The 14609-nt window shown below is 36.0% G+C and overlaps 1 protein-coding gene across 25 annotated transcripts in view; it reads left to right on the top strand.

The window, feature by feature from the left end:
- Window positions 1-14609, top strand: part of TAX1BP1 (Tax1 binding protein 1) — a 91625-nt gene that overhangs the window by 20386 nt on the left and 56630 nt on the right. For all 25 annotated transcript variants that reach the window (XM_054495740.2, XM_054495730.2, XM_054495718.2 and 22 more), the window contains exons 4-5: window positions 7096-7283; window positions 10913-11071. In XM_054495740.2, the coding sequence (XP_054351715.1) occupies window positions 7096-7283; window positions 10913-11071 (347 nt within the window). The remainder of the gene's footprint in view (window positions 1-7095; window positions 7284-10912; window positions 11072-14609) is intronic.

Below are 14609 nucleotides of genomic sequence, written 5' to 3'. Positions count from 1 at the left end.
CCACCGCACCTGGCCGAAAAATTTTTACAGTGATCCCTCCCGTGAGTTTCAGTCAGTTTTCGTTATAGTCGCTAAGAGAGAGCATCAGCCTGTTTTAAGGGCAGCATAACTTGGAGCCTATGGACATAGCTTTGGTATAGTGATTTCCAAACTTAACTGTAATTTGGAATCACCTGAGTGCTTTAAGACACACAGAAATTTATGTCCCACCTCCAGATGTTGTGATTTAATTGGTCTGTGGTATGGCCTGGGTTTTAGAATTTTGAAAAGATCAACAGGTGATTCTGTTACGTAGAAGTTTGGGAACCAGTGGCATGGCAGACAGTTTTCAGCAAATAATTGTTAACATTATCTGATTGATATGGTCTTATCTAAGTTAAAATGTCCTGTTTTTTTATCAGGCAATATCTGACTTGGATTTTGGTGACATGTGCAGAGCAGCCTTCTAAAATAACTAGGCTCAGATTAATCAGCTTCAGATGGTTTAATTTTAAAAAATTAACATACTTTTTTGGAGCAGTTTTAGGTTTACAGAAAAAATTGAATGAAGAGTAGAGTTCTCTTGCAATCCCTTACACCACCCTTCCCTGCTTTCCTTAATTTTAACATCTTGTGTGCTCCATTTGTTATGATTGATGGACCAATATTAATACACTATTATTGTCTGAGTTCATAGTTTACATCAGGGTTCACTGTGTGATGTAAATTCTGTTGATTTTGATGAATGTATGAAGACATATACCTATTGTTGCAGTATCATAAAGAACAATAACTTCACTCCCCTAAAATTCTCCTGTGTCCCACCAACTCATCTCTCCTTCCCTCCTGGTAAAACCCGGCAACCAGTGATGTTTTACTGTCCCCGCAGTTTTGCCGTAAAATGTCATAGAGTTGGAATCATATGATATGTAGTCTTTTCAGATTGGCTTCTTTTACTTAGCAACATGCGGTTAAAATTCCCTCATGTCTTTTAGTGGTTTGAATAGCTCATTTCTTTTATTACTGATTAATATTCTATTGAATGGATGTATCATAGTTTATTAATCTGTTGAAGGAGATCTTGGTTGCTTCCACGTTTTGGCACTTACCAATAATGCTGCAATAAACACTCTTGTGCAAGTTTTTGTGTGGATGTAAGTTTTCATTTCATTTGAGTAAATACCAGGGAATGTAATTAATTAATTGTATAAGAGCATGTTCAGTTTTGTAGGAAGCTGCGAAACTGTCTTCCAGAGTGGCTTGTACCATTTTATATTCCTACCTGCAATGAATGATGAGAGTTCCTGTTGCTCCACATTTTCAGCAGCATTTGATGGTGTCATTGTTTTGGATTTTGGTGGTCTGTTTGTTTAAAAACTTTTTTTCACTTTATTCTGAATTTTTCATATGTTTGGTCTAAACATTAATTGGCAATGTGAGTTCATGGAACTTGCATATATAAAGAAATTTCCTTATGTTCTGTGCCAGGAAACCAGTATGCAGAGGATAAAACTTGTAGTGTAATATGGGCACTGATTTAGGTCCTCATAGATGTTTTTTGGATAAGGAAACGTTATAAGTTATATACGTAGTTTATCTTTTAGTAGCCTTTTTTAGATAATAAAATTTAGGTGTGTATTGGAACCAGTTTTGTTACATTTAAAACTTCTTTCCTGAAAGCTGTTGGTTTATTTTTAATCATTTTTATTGTGATTGGTTTCCTCTTAAAAAATAAGTTAACTGCCAGGTTAACTTATTTTTTAAGTGGTGACTCACACCTGTAATCTCAGCTGTTTGGGAGGTTGAGGCAGGAGGATGGCTTGTGACCAGGAGTTAGACACCAGTGTGGGCAACATAGTGAGACTCCATCTGTTGAAAAAAAAGTTACTCAATTTGTTATAGTGACTATTGCATTTGTTTATTAGGGACTTAGGAGTAAGTTGAAAAGTGGTTAAAACATATAGAGAGAAAAGCATCCAGTTTATTTCTGTTAATACTTTAAAAACATTTTTGGGCCAGACGTGGTGGCTCACGCTTGTAATGTTAGCATTTTGTGAGGCCAAGGAGGATGGATTGTATGAGCCCAGGAATTTGAGACCAGCCTGGGCAACTTGGCAAAACTTCATCTTTACAAAAAATACCCCCAAAATTAGTCAGGCATGGTGGTGTACACCTAAAGTCCCAGCTACTTGAGAGACTGAGGTGGGGAGGATCACTAAAGCCCAGGAGGCTGGGGTTGCGGTGAGCCGAGATTGTACCACTTCACTCCAGACTGGGTGACAGAGCGAGACCCTGTCTCAAAAATTCGTGGGCACTAAGCCTAAATGCAATATGTTTTACAAGTTTCTGAAAATTCAACAGTTCATTTTTATTTTGAATTTTGAAATTCAGAAATAAAAGCATCTCCCTGCCTAGAACTTTTTTGTTATATAAGGAAGTCAGGGAAAGCTTAGTCATTGAATATTAGAGTTATAGAAGGGCTTTCAAGCATAATGCAAATCACATTGCTCATTTTGTGGATGAGTCATGAGAATCCTGAAATGCAAAACCCAAAACATCTAACAATACCTAAGCGTGATTGTTTTCCTAAATGAACCCTTATTTATTTATTATAATCTTGTTGGATACTAAAGTCACAGTCTGTAAAATTTGACTCGAAAATTTAGTTTTCACTTTTTCCCATTTTATTTTCAGTATCCATCTGACAGGTTTTTCCAGGCAGCTTTAAATTGCAGCTCTGAATAATTATGTCTATCTCAAATAGTTTTGAACCATATTTTTTAGCAGTTTATTTTAGTGAAGTTTTTGTTTTTTAAAGAATCAGACCTTGAGGCTGGGCACGGTGGCTCACACCTGTAATCCCAGCACTTTGGGAGGCCGGGGCGGGTGGATTACCTGAGGACAGGAATTCAAGACCGGTCTTGCCAACATGGTGAAACCCCATCTCCACTAAAATACAAAAGAATTAGCTGGGCGTGGTGGTGTGCGCCTGTAATTCCAGCTACTCGGGAGGCTGAGGCAGGGGAATTGCTTGAAGCAGGGAGGTGGAGGTTGCAGTGAGCCGAGATCAGGCCACTGCACTCCAGCCTGGGTGACAGAGCGAGACTCCGTCTCAAAAAAAAAAAAAAAAAAAAGAATCAGACATTGAATACCTGGTTTGTACAGTTTCTAATGTCTTGATGCCAGAGCTGATTAATTATGCTATATATTTGTTTTCTAGTTAAGCTTTTAAATAAGCCTAGTGGCTATTTGGAAGTTGGTATGAATTAGTAAGTTTTTAGTAGATATTAGGAGGGTGGATTTTTAAAAACTTTAAAAATGTATGTTGCCGGATACATGTCTATGATATTTATTTAAACTTTGTTTTTTTTTTTTTTTAGTATTTATTGATCATTCTTGGGTGTTTCTCGGAGAGGGGGATGTGGCAGGGTCATAGGATAGTAGTGGAGAGAAGGTCAGCAGATAAACACAGGAACAAAGGTCTCTGGTTTTCCTAGGCAGAGGTCCCTGCGGGCTTCCGCAGTGTTTGTGTCCCTGGGTACTTGAGATTAGGGAGTGGTGATGACTCTTAAGGAGCATGCTGCCTTCAAGCATCTGTTTAACAAAGAACATCTTGCGCCGCCCTTAATCCATTTAACCCTGAGTTGACACAGCACATGTTTAAACTTTGTATTTTGAAGTAATTTTAGATGTAAAGAAAACTTGCAAAAGTAGTACGCAGAATTTCTGTATGCCCTTTGCCCAGCTTCCTGTCATGTGAGCATCTTACATGACCATGGTACATTTATTTAAGAAAACAATAGTTTAACAGTGGTACAGTACTATTGACTAAAGTACAAACCTTACTCAGATTTCACCAGTGTTTCCATTACTGTTCTTTTTCTGTTCTTAGATCCAGTCTCTAATCCCTCTTTGTATTTGTCATGTTGTCTTAGTCTCCTTGGTTTCTGCCTCATCTTTCATAACCTTTACTTTCTTGTAAAGTACTGTTAGCATTTTGTGGTGGTGTTTGTTTTGGTAGCTTGTCTCTCATCTTGGTTTTGCTTGATGTTTTCTCACGATTAGATTGAAGTTATGCGTTTTTGGGAAGAATGCCATAGAAACAGTACTGTACCTTTCTCAGTACATTTTATCAGGGAGTATGTGATGTCCATACATCTTATTACTGGTTATAATAATCTTGATCGTTTGTTTAAGATTGTGTCTTCTGGATTTCTCCACTGTAAATAAAGTTATTTTTTTTTTCCTTGTAATTAACGAATATTATGAGGGAGCTACTTTGAGACTGGAAATATCTTGTTTCTCCTCATATTTTCAGCCACTAATTTTAGTATCCCTCTGTGCATCTTGCCTACGATTATTGCGGTGTTTGTCTAATGAAGTTTATTACTTGTATATTTATTAGTTGATCATTACGTTAGAAAGAATTTTTTTCTTCTCCATGGAATCATTAATTTCTTCTGTGAAATAAAGTCTAATACCATATTTTTTTTGTTACTTAAATTGTTTCAGCTTTAGCCGTTGGAGCTTTTCAAGTGGGCTCTTGTATTTTTTTTGACATGCTCCACCCCTCTCTTAATTCCTTTTTGTGGACTGCTACTTTGCTTTAAAACGCCACAAGAATTTCTCTTATCTTATAGATTGTCTGCCTCTCCTCTCTGTTTCTTTTTTTTTTTTTTTGAGATGGAGTCTCGCTCTGTTGCTTAGGCTGGAGTGCAGTGGTGCAATCTCGGCTGACTGCAACCTCCGCCTCCCGGGTTCACGCCATTCTTCTGCCTTAGCCTCCCGACCAGCTGGGACTACAGGCGCCCACCACCACGCCCAGCTAATTTTTTGTATTTTTAGTAGAGACAGGGTTTCACCTTGTTAGCCAGGATGGTCTCCATCTCCTGACCTCGTGATCTGCCTGCGTCGGCCTCCCAAAGTGCTGGGATTACAGGCGTGAGCCACTGTGCCCAGCCTCTCCTCTCTGTTTCTAAGGAGAAAAGCCAGCTGTTTTTTAAAGAGTGAAATCAGGTGAAGTAGGTATAATAACTGAGGCTGAAAATTTCAAGACATGAAAGAACAGCAGGTGTAGTGGTTATAGCTTTTGGGGTAGATATTAATAAGGTAAATATATTCATCTTTGTTTATTCATTTCACAATTATTGAATGTTTCCTTTTTACAAGTCATTGTGGGGAATTCTGAATTTTTTAATATGTATGCGCACAAATATGTACATATATATGTGCCCTCAATGTGTGTGTGTGTGTGTGTGTGTGTGTGTGTGTGGTATCTATGGTGTTTTTGAGGTCTGATGTAGTTGTAAGGCATGTACATAGTAACTAGTAATGTAGTAACGTTAGGTTGACTGTGGAGGTATGTAGTTTTTACATTTGATCTTAGCCAAAAAGGCTGAGAAGTGAAAGGAGATATTTATTTTTTAATGTAAAAAGTACTATGTGAGCTTTGATGGGGAGGCAAAGATTAATTTTAAGTTATAATAATCCAGCAGAATTTAAAATGGGATAACAAATTGAAGAAAGAAGGGGGCAAATATTGAACACATTATTCTAGATACTATAAATATATTATCTATTTGTTAATATTTTGGATCTCTGAGACAGATGGCCCCTTTTTTCTTTCTAAAAAATTTTTTTTTGGGATGTAGTTTTGCTCTTCTTGCCCAGGTTAGAGTGCAGTGGCACAATCTCGGCTCATTGCAACCTCCACCTCCCAGGTTCAAGTGATTCTCCTGCCTCAGTCTCCCGAATAGCTGAAATTACAGGCATGCGCCACGACAATGTTGATCAGGCTAGTCTCAAACTCCCAACCTCAGGCGATCCACCTGCCTCAGCCTCACAAAGTGCTGGGATTACAGGTGTGAGCCACCGCCCCTGGCCTTTTTTTTTTTTTTTTTTTAAACAGATTAAGAGCCTGTGGCGGCCGGGCGCAGTGGCTCATGCCTGTAATCCCAGAACTTTGGGAGGCCGAGGCGGGCAGATCACGAGGTCAGGAGATCGATACCATCCTGGCTAACACGGTAAAACCCTGTCTCTACTAAAAATACAAAAAATTAGCCAGGCGTGGTGGCAGGCGCCTGTAGTCCCAGCTACTCAGGCGGCTGAGGCAGGAGAATGGCGTGAACCCGGGAGGTGGAGGTTGCAGTGAGCCGAGACTGCGCCACTGCACTCCAGCCTGGGTGACAGAGCGAGACTCCGTCTCAAAAAAAAAAAAAAAAAGAGCCTGCGGCTCAGGGAGGTTAAGTAAATAATAGTGGTAGAGCTGGATTTCTGAATAGATCTGTGTGGTTTGAAAGCTTTTTTTTTTTTTTTTTTTGGAGACAGGGTCTCACTTTGTCGCCCAGGCTTGAGTTCAGTGGCACCATCATGGGTCATTGCAGTCTTGACCTCCTGGGCTCAAGCGATCCTCCCGCTTCAGCCTCCCTAGTAGCTGGGACTGCAGGTACATGCCACCACACCTGGCAAATTTTTGTATTTTTTGTAGTGACAGGGTTTCACCATGTTGGCCAGGCTGGTCTCTAACTCCAGGCTCAAGTGAATCTGCCCACCTTGGCCTCCCAAAGTGCTGAGATTACAGGCATGAGCCACCGCACTGGGTCCTAAAGCTTATTTTTACCATACTGCACTAGCAGACCTCATCTTTTCTGCCTTCATATAGTTCACATGTGCAGCATATTCCTTTAGTTAATATTTCTTATTTACATGTAATGAATGTCAAATTGGAGGGAAGATTTCTCTAAATGACATATTCCCACCCCCACTCCCAGTCTTCAGTAGACTTTTATATTGGTTCTTCCCTTGCTCCTCCTCAAGCCTCTTTCCCATTGTAAAGTATGTACTTGCCTCTCCTGGATGAGTGGGTTTTGCCCTAGTGAAGATACAAGGGGAAAGGATATTCTGGGAATATAAGCTTAAACCTAAGAGAAGAAAAATTTTAACTTTGAGGAGGAAGGAAGAATCTAGTTTTGATAATTTGCGAAAGGAGGAAGGACATATCCCAGATTCTTCTCGAGAACAGTGTGCGGAATGAGACATGGCAAGTATTGTTAAATTGAAATAACATGAATTTTATAATAGGAAGTTTAATAATTTTGTTTGTTAACTTCCTCTTAGGATATTACCTTCCAAATGATGATGGAGAATTTTATCAGTTCTGTTACGTTACCCATAAGGGTGAAATTCGTGGAGCAAGTACACCTTTCCAGTTTCGAGCTTCTTCTCCGGTTGAAGAGCTGCTTACTATGGAAGATGAAGGAAATTCTGACATGTTAGTGGTGACCACAAAAGCAGGCCTTCTTGAGGTTGGTGTTCACAGTGAGATAGTGATTCACTGATAATTTTAAGAACAGAGCTCATGTTGGTTGGCATTTTAAGAATTTTAAGGTTATGTGAGAGTTGCCACAAAAATCGAATGCTTTTGGCTGGGCGCGGTGGCTCACGCCTGTAATCCCAGCACTCTGGGAGGCCGAGGCGGGCAGATCACGATGTCAGGAGATCGAGACCATCCTGGCTAACACGGTGTAACTCTGTCTCTACTAAGAATACAAAAAATTAGACGGGCGTGGTGGCGGGCACCTGTAGTCCCAGCTACTTGGGAGGCTGAAGCAGGAGAATGGTGTGAACTCGGGAGGCAGAGCTTGCCGTGAGCCGAGATCGCGCCATGGCACTCCAGCCTGGACGACAGAGTGAGATTCCATATTAAAAAAAAAAAAAAAAAAAAATAGAATGCTTTTTAACTGAAATAATAAATTTAGAGTGTCTGTTTTGAAATGCTTAAAAAATCTTTTGGCCACAATTATGCTGTTGGTTCCACTGTGGCAGGTACTTTCCCTAGGGCCTATCCTTATTTTGCGCATAGTGGATAGTACAGTAAGTACCAATTGGGAGAGTTTAGGTCTAAAGCTTTCCTTACGTTCCTTTGCCTAACTTTTTGTGGTGGCGTACGTAGTCAGTTCATTGTAGAATGTTACCGATTTGGGGATGAAGCTGCTTGGGATAATGGTGTAAATCAATAAATCTAACTGTAATTGGATGTGAACTTTGTTTCATTACCATGAACATTCTCTTTCTAAAGTGTGGCAGTGAGTCAGGGGAGCTTCCCAGTCTCTTAATTTAGATTGGACATTTTTAGAATGATTCCTGTTGTACTTCTGATGAAATGAATAAGCCTAGATTAACCCTAATTTAAAAAGAAAATTTAAAAAGCTATTTACTCTTTACTGTTTTTGTAAATAGAATATTGTGGAGTCATGATCATGGCTTTAATATAAATTTACTATGTAGATGGTCTAATAATGCCTAGTGTATTAATTTTTAGTAGTCATTGACAGAGAAAATAGTGACATTCTTTTCTCATTTTAAGATCACATTTTTCAATATCTTTATCCTATACCTAAAAAACTACAGTGTTATATTTGAGTTATTGTGATTAATTGTATATAGTGCCCTCTATTATAATAATAAGAAAAATAGCTTCTCAAATTGGTTCACTATACATTTTTGGCTAATTTATATTCATATTTCTTCTATTGCAGCTATTGCTTTTTCTTTATAGTTGGATAGATTTTTTTAACATGTAAATATTTAATGCCTTTGATTTTACTTTTATTTACCTCAAAGAACTGAGACTGGAGTAAAAAGACAAGAGGTTACAGATATAATACTTTTATTAGACAGTCAAACTAGGTTAGGAGGAACTAATGATTTTTTATTGTGAATTCTTTCATATCTTTCCTTCCCCTTTACAGAAATGCCTCTCTTATCTTAAAGAAATGTAACTTTTATTGGGTGACTAAAACATTTTGTGGTGCAACTGCCTGATGATCAAGGTTTTTAGCTTTGTATTTGAATGCCAGTCAAAGATGCTGAAACAAACCCAGATCTTAAGAGTGCAGTCAGTATTTATATTGTAGCTTTTTGAATACTTATTAGACCACCCTCATTTCAGGGCCTCCAACAGAAAAGTGATGGCATTTTGGCATTCACATCTATCTTGCACTTTTTCTTCAAAGATTGAGACATATCTCATTCTGTTTCACTCCTTCCTACTCCACAAAGGGTTATAAAGAAAATGAAAATTTCTGTTTCTTAAGTAAATATTTCTGAGATTAAATGTTTTTTTAAAAAATATTTTGGTGAGTCTTTAAAATTCTCACATTCATTAAAATCTTTATTTTATCTAAAACTGCACAAAATTAGTACAAATGTGAGACATTATCTGGGGCCCTGTTGACATTAAAAGTGATTAGTGACATAATTTTGCAATCTGTGGACCTTGATTGTATCCTAGGTTTAAAAAAAAATTGGGGGGATAGTGAGGGATATTTGGCTATGGCCTATTGGAGGATATAAAATTATTCTTAATATTCTTAGCTATAATAATAGTGGTGGTTTAAAGCCAACTGTCCTTATTAGGTGATGCTTGCTCTGAAGTATTTAGGAGTGAAGTGTCTGCAATTTCACATTAAATGGCTTAGAAGAAAAAAGGATACATAAACTTAAGTATATAAAGAGAGATAAACATGGCAAGATATTAATAATCAGTGAATTTAGGTGATGGATGTTTGGATGATCATTGTAAAATTTTAACTATGTTGTATGCTTAACATATTTCAGAATACAAAATTGAGGCAAGAAATGAGACATATACATTCTTATCTAATTTGAATTCTTCTAAAAATGTCTACTTAAGCTTCAGTGAACTCTTGAGAAAGTATATGTGAATTAAATAAATCACTGGAAAAGGCGATTCTTTTATAAAGTCTGTGTTGTGCTATGTCAAGATATATCTTTATTTTTAAGTTGCCAGAGTTTTGAGCCAGATATAATGCCAAATTAATAATGACATTAACCTTTATGGGTGATATACTTGCCTGGTTCTAATTTTCTGTTGACTCTATTGAATGCCATTTATTGCAATCTACTTCAAATCATTTTTTAAAAATAGATAAGATATAAAAAAATTCAATGATTGAATAAATAAACTTTTCCTGGCATTTTGATTTGATTTGTTGGAACAGGTAGAAGAGTCATTCAGAAAGTTTGCAGCTATTCAACTTTGATAAGAGCCATTTTAGAATTTAATCAGTTTGATTTCATAATCCCATGACCCTGGAAAACCAATTTGGGGTGTATGGAGGAAAAACATTTTACCAGTTAAATGTATAATACCACCTTTGTTAAGTCTTCCCTCTGAGTCTTCATTCTTCCTGTAAGAGAAATATTAACTTTGTTTTACTATCTTATGACCATTAATTTAGTAATCTTTTAGCATATTGAAGTTTATATTTTTCTGAACTATTAGCTGTTCCCGTAAGAATCAGGTATATTGTTAATATATTGTTACAGTCTGCATGTTTGTCCTAAAATTTGTATTTTTACTTATGAAGAGTGTTTTAATTTAGCCAAGTAGAGGCCATTTTATATATAGAAACTATAAATTTCTTGGTGTCTTAAGGAATCAGCACTTTTAATAGTAATTCCACAGATGAAGGCCTTATATACCATATAGTAAGTTTGTGATAGTTTCAAAGATTTCCTATAGGTTTGTATTCAAGAAGAGGTACAACTTTTCCTCTTGGAGTATCTGATTATTACTGTGGATAAGAAAGCCCCGTAATTAACGGGAAAATTAATATGCCTTATTTTTAGTTCTGATCTCAAAAATGATTAGCAGCCAACTTCATAGTACAGTTCTCTCATTTTGTAATATTTTCTTCTTTGCTCAACCAAAAGAAGGTTTAAGTTTATGATTGATGAATTTTTCTAACTGAGGGCTAAAAAAGGCTGATTGATATAAAGTAGGTAGAATGTAAGAGTTCTTTCTGTGAATGTCTTCACTATTTTTTTTGGAAATGGAAAACTAAATTTGTAATAACATATTTTAGGATTAAGCAAAAAACTAATTAATTTGAGTTTTTTTGCTTTATAGTTGAAAATTGAGAAAACCATGAAAGAAAAAGAAGAACTGTTAAAGTTAATTGCCGTTCTGGAAAAAGAAACAGCACAACTTCGAGAACAAGTTGGGAGAATGGAAAGAGAACTTAACCATGAGAAAGAAAGATGTGACCAATTGCAAGCAGAACAAAAGGTTAGTTGTGTCTTATGTAACTGATTGAAGTTGATAGTATATTGCCTGAAACCCACCTTTTTAAAGAGCTGAACCAATTAAATAAGTGAAAACCAGGTACTGAGAAAAGTAGCCTTTTAGATAGACATTTATACAAGAACAGGTCAGTTCCTATTAACCTTCTGCCACAGCTGCTTTTATGTTTGTAAGATGGTTAAAATACTTTTAGACTTTTGGTACCAGGCTTGTTGAGGTAGTCCCTGACAACTATTTCCAGATGTTTTACATCTAACTGTAGAATACTTGATTTTTTTTGTTGTTTAGAAATACAATTAGAAATGATAAATGCTGAATAAAGGAAAAATGGGATACATAAATTAAAATTACTTTTCAAAAAAGCATAATTTGGTGAAATAAGATGTAGTACTAGACAAAATTTTGAAATTTTTAATGGGTGAAATGCTATGTTATCCTAAGAAACAAACTAGTTAAAATTGGCAGAATTTCTTGAGCTAAGAAAAAGAGAGACAGGTACAATGCAAGCAGAAAACATTGTGGCTTCATTAGTGATAGAAATAGACTTGTAAGAAGCCAAAAACAGTGAAAAAACAGTTATCTAGTCATTGACTTGTTTATTTAATATTTTCACAAGAAAAGCAGTTTGTTCTGATGAAACTTACACAGACTGTGATCATATATATTACAGTCTCACATACAGTAGAGCTGGTTGGGCATATTTATGCCCATTTACAGTATTGAGCTATTGTTTCCTGAGGGTGGGGTCTGTTCTGTTATCCTTTTGTCTAACAAGGCCTCCAGCAATTGCTTAATAATTGCTAAATGAACCGCTAGTGCAGTGATTCTCAAACATCTGTATACTCCAGTGGAGTGGTTATATATTGCACACCTGGTCAGAGATGTTATACAAATAAGTCTTAAATTCTGAAAAGATTTTCCTTGCTTTGTTCTATTTGTTTGAGGATTGCTCTTTTGAGTTAGAGGGTAAACATAATGTCAAGTACTATGTACATTTACAAATCTCCTTATAAATGTGAAGTCTTCAATTCTGTCTTTTCTATCGTTAGCCTTTTTAGTTAAAAATATGCAAGTATTTCCCAGTTTTACTCTTGGGGAACACTTAGTGTCCTGCAGCAGACTATAGGAGTAGGATTTTCCATTTGGTTAAGGAACTACTTTTTTCATTTGAACCTTTGAAGCAGGTATACCAAGTATTAAAATATAGTAAAATCTCATAATATGTGCCCTCCATGACTGTTAGGACACTCAGCTAATTTTTTTTTTTTTTTTTTTACTCATTTGTTGTAATTCTCTTGCTGCTTTGTGTAGTTATGACTCTCTTTTTCTCCATTCTTTACATATTTTTCTCATGATTTATACCTGGATCTGGCAGTTTTCCAAAGTTTAATGTCAATCTTTTTTTTTTTTTTTTCACTGTATTACAAGCCAGAGGGATCAAGGTGAGATAGATGACTCATGAAAAAGGCCCATTTCACCATGTCCTCAGCCCATGAGATCAAGAATATCCTGAAATGTGGCCTTTGAGGTTTTGACTCTGATTACTTTGAAATCCAAGAAAGGAATGGATGATTGTGAGAACAGGAATGGCAGAATGATAGGTCTTCATTTGTGTGAAATTACATATATATATATATATATACACACACACACACACACACACATCAGGCCATTTCTCTGGTCCATTTGAGTAGTAGCTGAGATTTAGACAGTCTCAGATTCTTTGTGCTCTCCAGGTGATAAAGGGGTTAAGGACTACAGACAAGACTAAAGTGCTAGACTGAGGTCAGGGGATTAATGAAGCAAAACTTGTAGGACATTGTGGCCTTGGTGCTCAGAAGAGATCTTCAGCAGAAGTTTTTATGCCAACTCTTAAATCTTGACGACAGTCACTAATCTTGGAGGAGACTACTTCTTTGCTGCCATTCTTACATTGGGGCATATTCTCTGGGAAGCACTTGAAAGTGATTTTTTAAATGATACTCCGTATTATAGAAAAAAATTGACAAAGGACCTGGAATGGTACTTGATGCATGGGAGGTTCTCTCTAAATGTAAGTAGCTATTATTATTTTACTGTTTTTCATAATATGAACCAGAGAATCATCAAGGAAGGACTACAATATAAAGTGTCATCCAACAGGACTGGAAATTCGTAGCATTTCCCTCGGATTCTAAAAGTGTAATGCATACATAATGTAACCAATAAAACCCTCTAAGTTATAAAACTATGTGGTGACAATTGTTTGTTTCTGGGGATAAAACGTGTTTGCCAGGAGAGATACTTCCTCTTTGTTACAAGTCAATGGATTTTTAGTTTTTTTTTTTTTTTTTTTTTTTAATGAATTTGCTTCGTATTCCAAAATTAGTCTCCATTTTAATCAAGCATGCCTGCTGGGCAGCTACAACTCCAGACTTTCAAACTGGTCTGGTTGGATGGCTTATAAAATCTGTGACATTTCTTGGCATTTGTTTTAAATCTGTTCCATGGTGTGAATCCTATAGTAGTTCTAGAGGTCTTCTATTTGAGGAACTGAGTATATAAACTGTTGAATATCTGAAAGATTGTTCTGATGTATCATCTATAATTTCATTTAAAGTTTTATAATGGATTCTCCATGTAATAAGCAGAGACCTTCATTTTCTTCATAATAGGAGAAATTTATTGCATTTCCATTCTTTTATAAAATAATATGACTAGCTTATTACCCATTCCATACTTGACAAAAAATAAGTGAATTAAATATCTGTAATTGTTTATTAATAAAATTTTTCATCTTTTATCACATTGACCTTTATCACTCTAAAGTGCTCTAATAATTAAAACTAAATGAAATTCTGATAATTACAATTCTTTAACTTGGTAAATTAAAAGAATTGGATATGTTGGGATTATTACAACAGATTGGTTTAAATTATATGTTTGTTTTTAATGTTATTTTATGAAATTGGCTGCTTGAAGGAATAAACTAGGATTACAAAGTAGATTAAAACTAAAACAAGATAATATTTATAAATTGAGAAACAATAAATTACATATTGTATTTCCCCTAGATTTTTGTAGTATCTACTTCATTGTTTATGTACATCCTAGATTTAAAAAGTAACTCTATTATTAAGGATAATTTTCGATTCATTTCTGGTTCAACTGTAAGGGAAGATTTCTCCCCTCCTCTCTTGAAAAAGGCTCATTAATAAAAATAACTCATATAACACTTAATAAAAGCCAGATGGTAATTTGAGTGCTTTACATATGTTAGTTAACTTCGTCCTGTGAAGTAAGCAGTATCGTCTGCATTTTTCAGAGGTAGTGCAGAGAGGCTACTTACTTGTCCGTGATTGCACAGTTAGTAAGTGATAGAGGCTAGCAGTATGGCTCCAGTCAGTGCTTTTAACCACTGCTCTATACTTCTGAGGGCCAAAGATGTGAGCTGATCTAATTGATTATTTTTCAAAACAGCTTTATTGAGATGTCATTTGTATGTCATAAAGTTCACCAGTTTATACAATTCAATGGATTTTAA

This window comes from Pongo pygmaeus, chromosome 6 (genome assembly GCF_028885625.2).
Source record: "Pongo pygmaeus isolate AG05252 chromosome 6, NHGRI_mPonPyg2-v2.0_pri, whole genome shotgun sequence".
Taxonomy (NCBI): Eukaryota; Metazoa; Chordata; class Mammalia; order Primates; family Hominidae; genus Pongo; species Pongo pygmaeus.
This window is presented reverse-complemented; position numbering and strand designations above follow the sequence as displayed.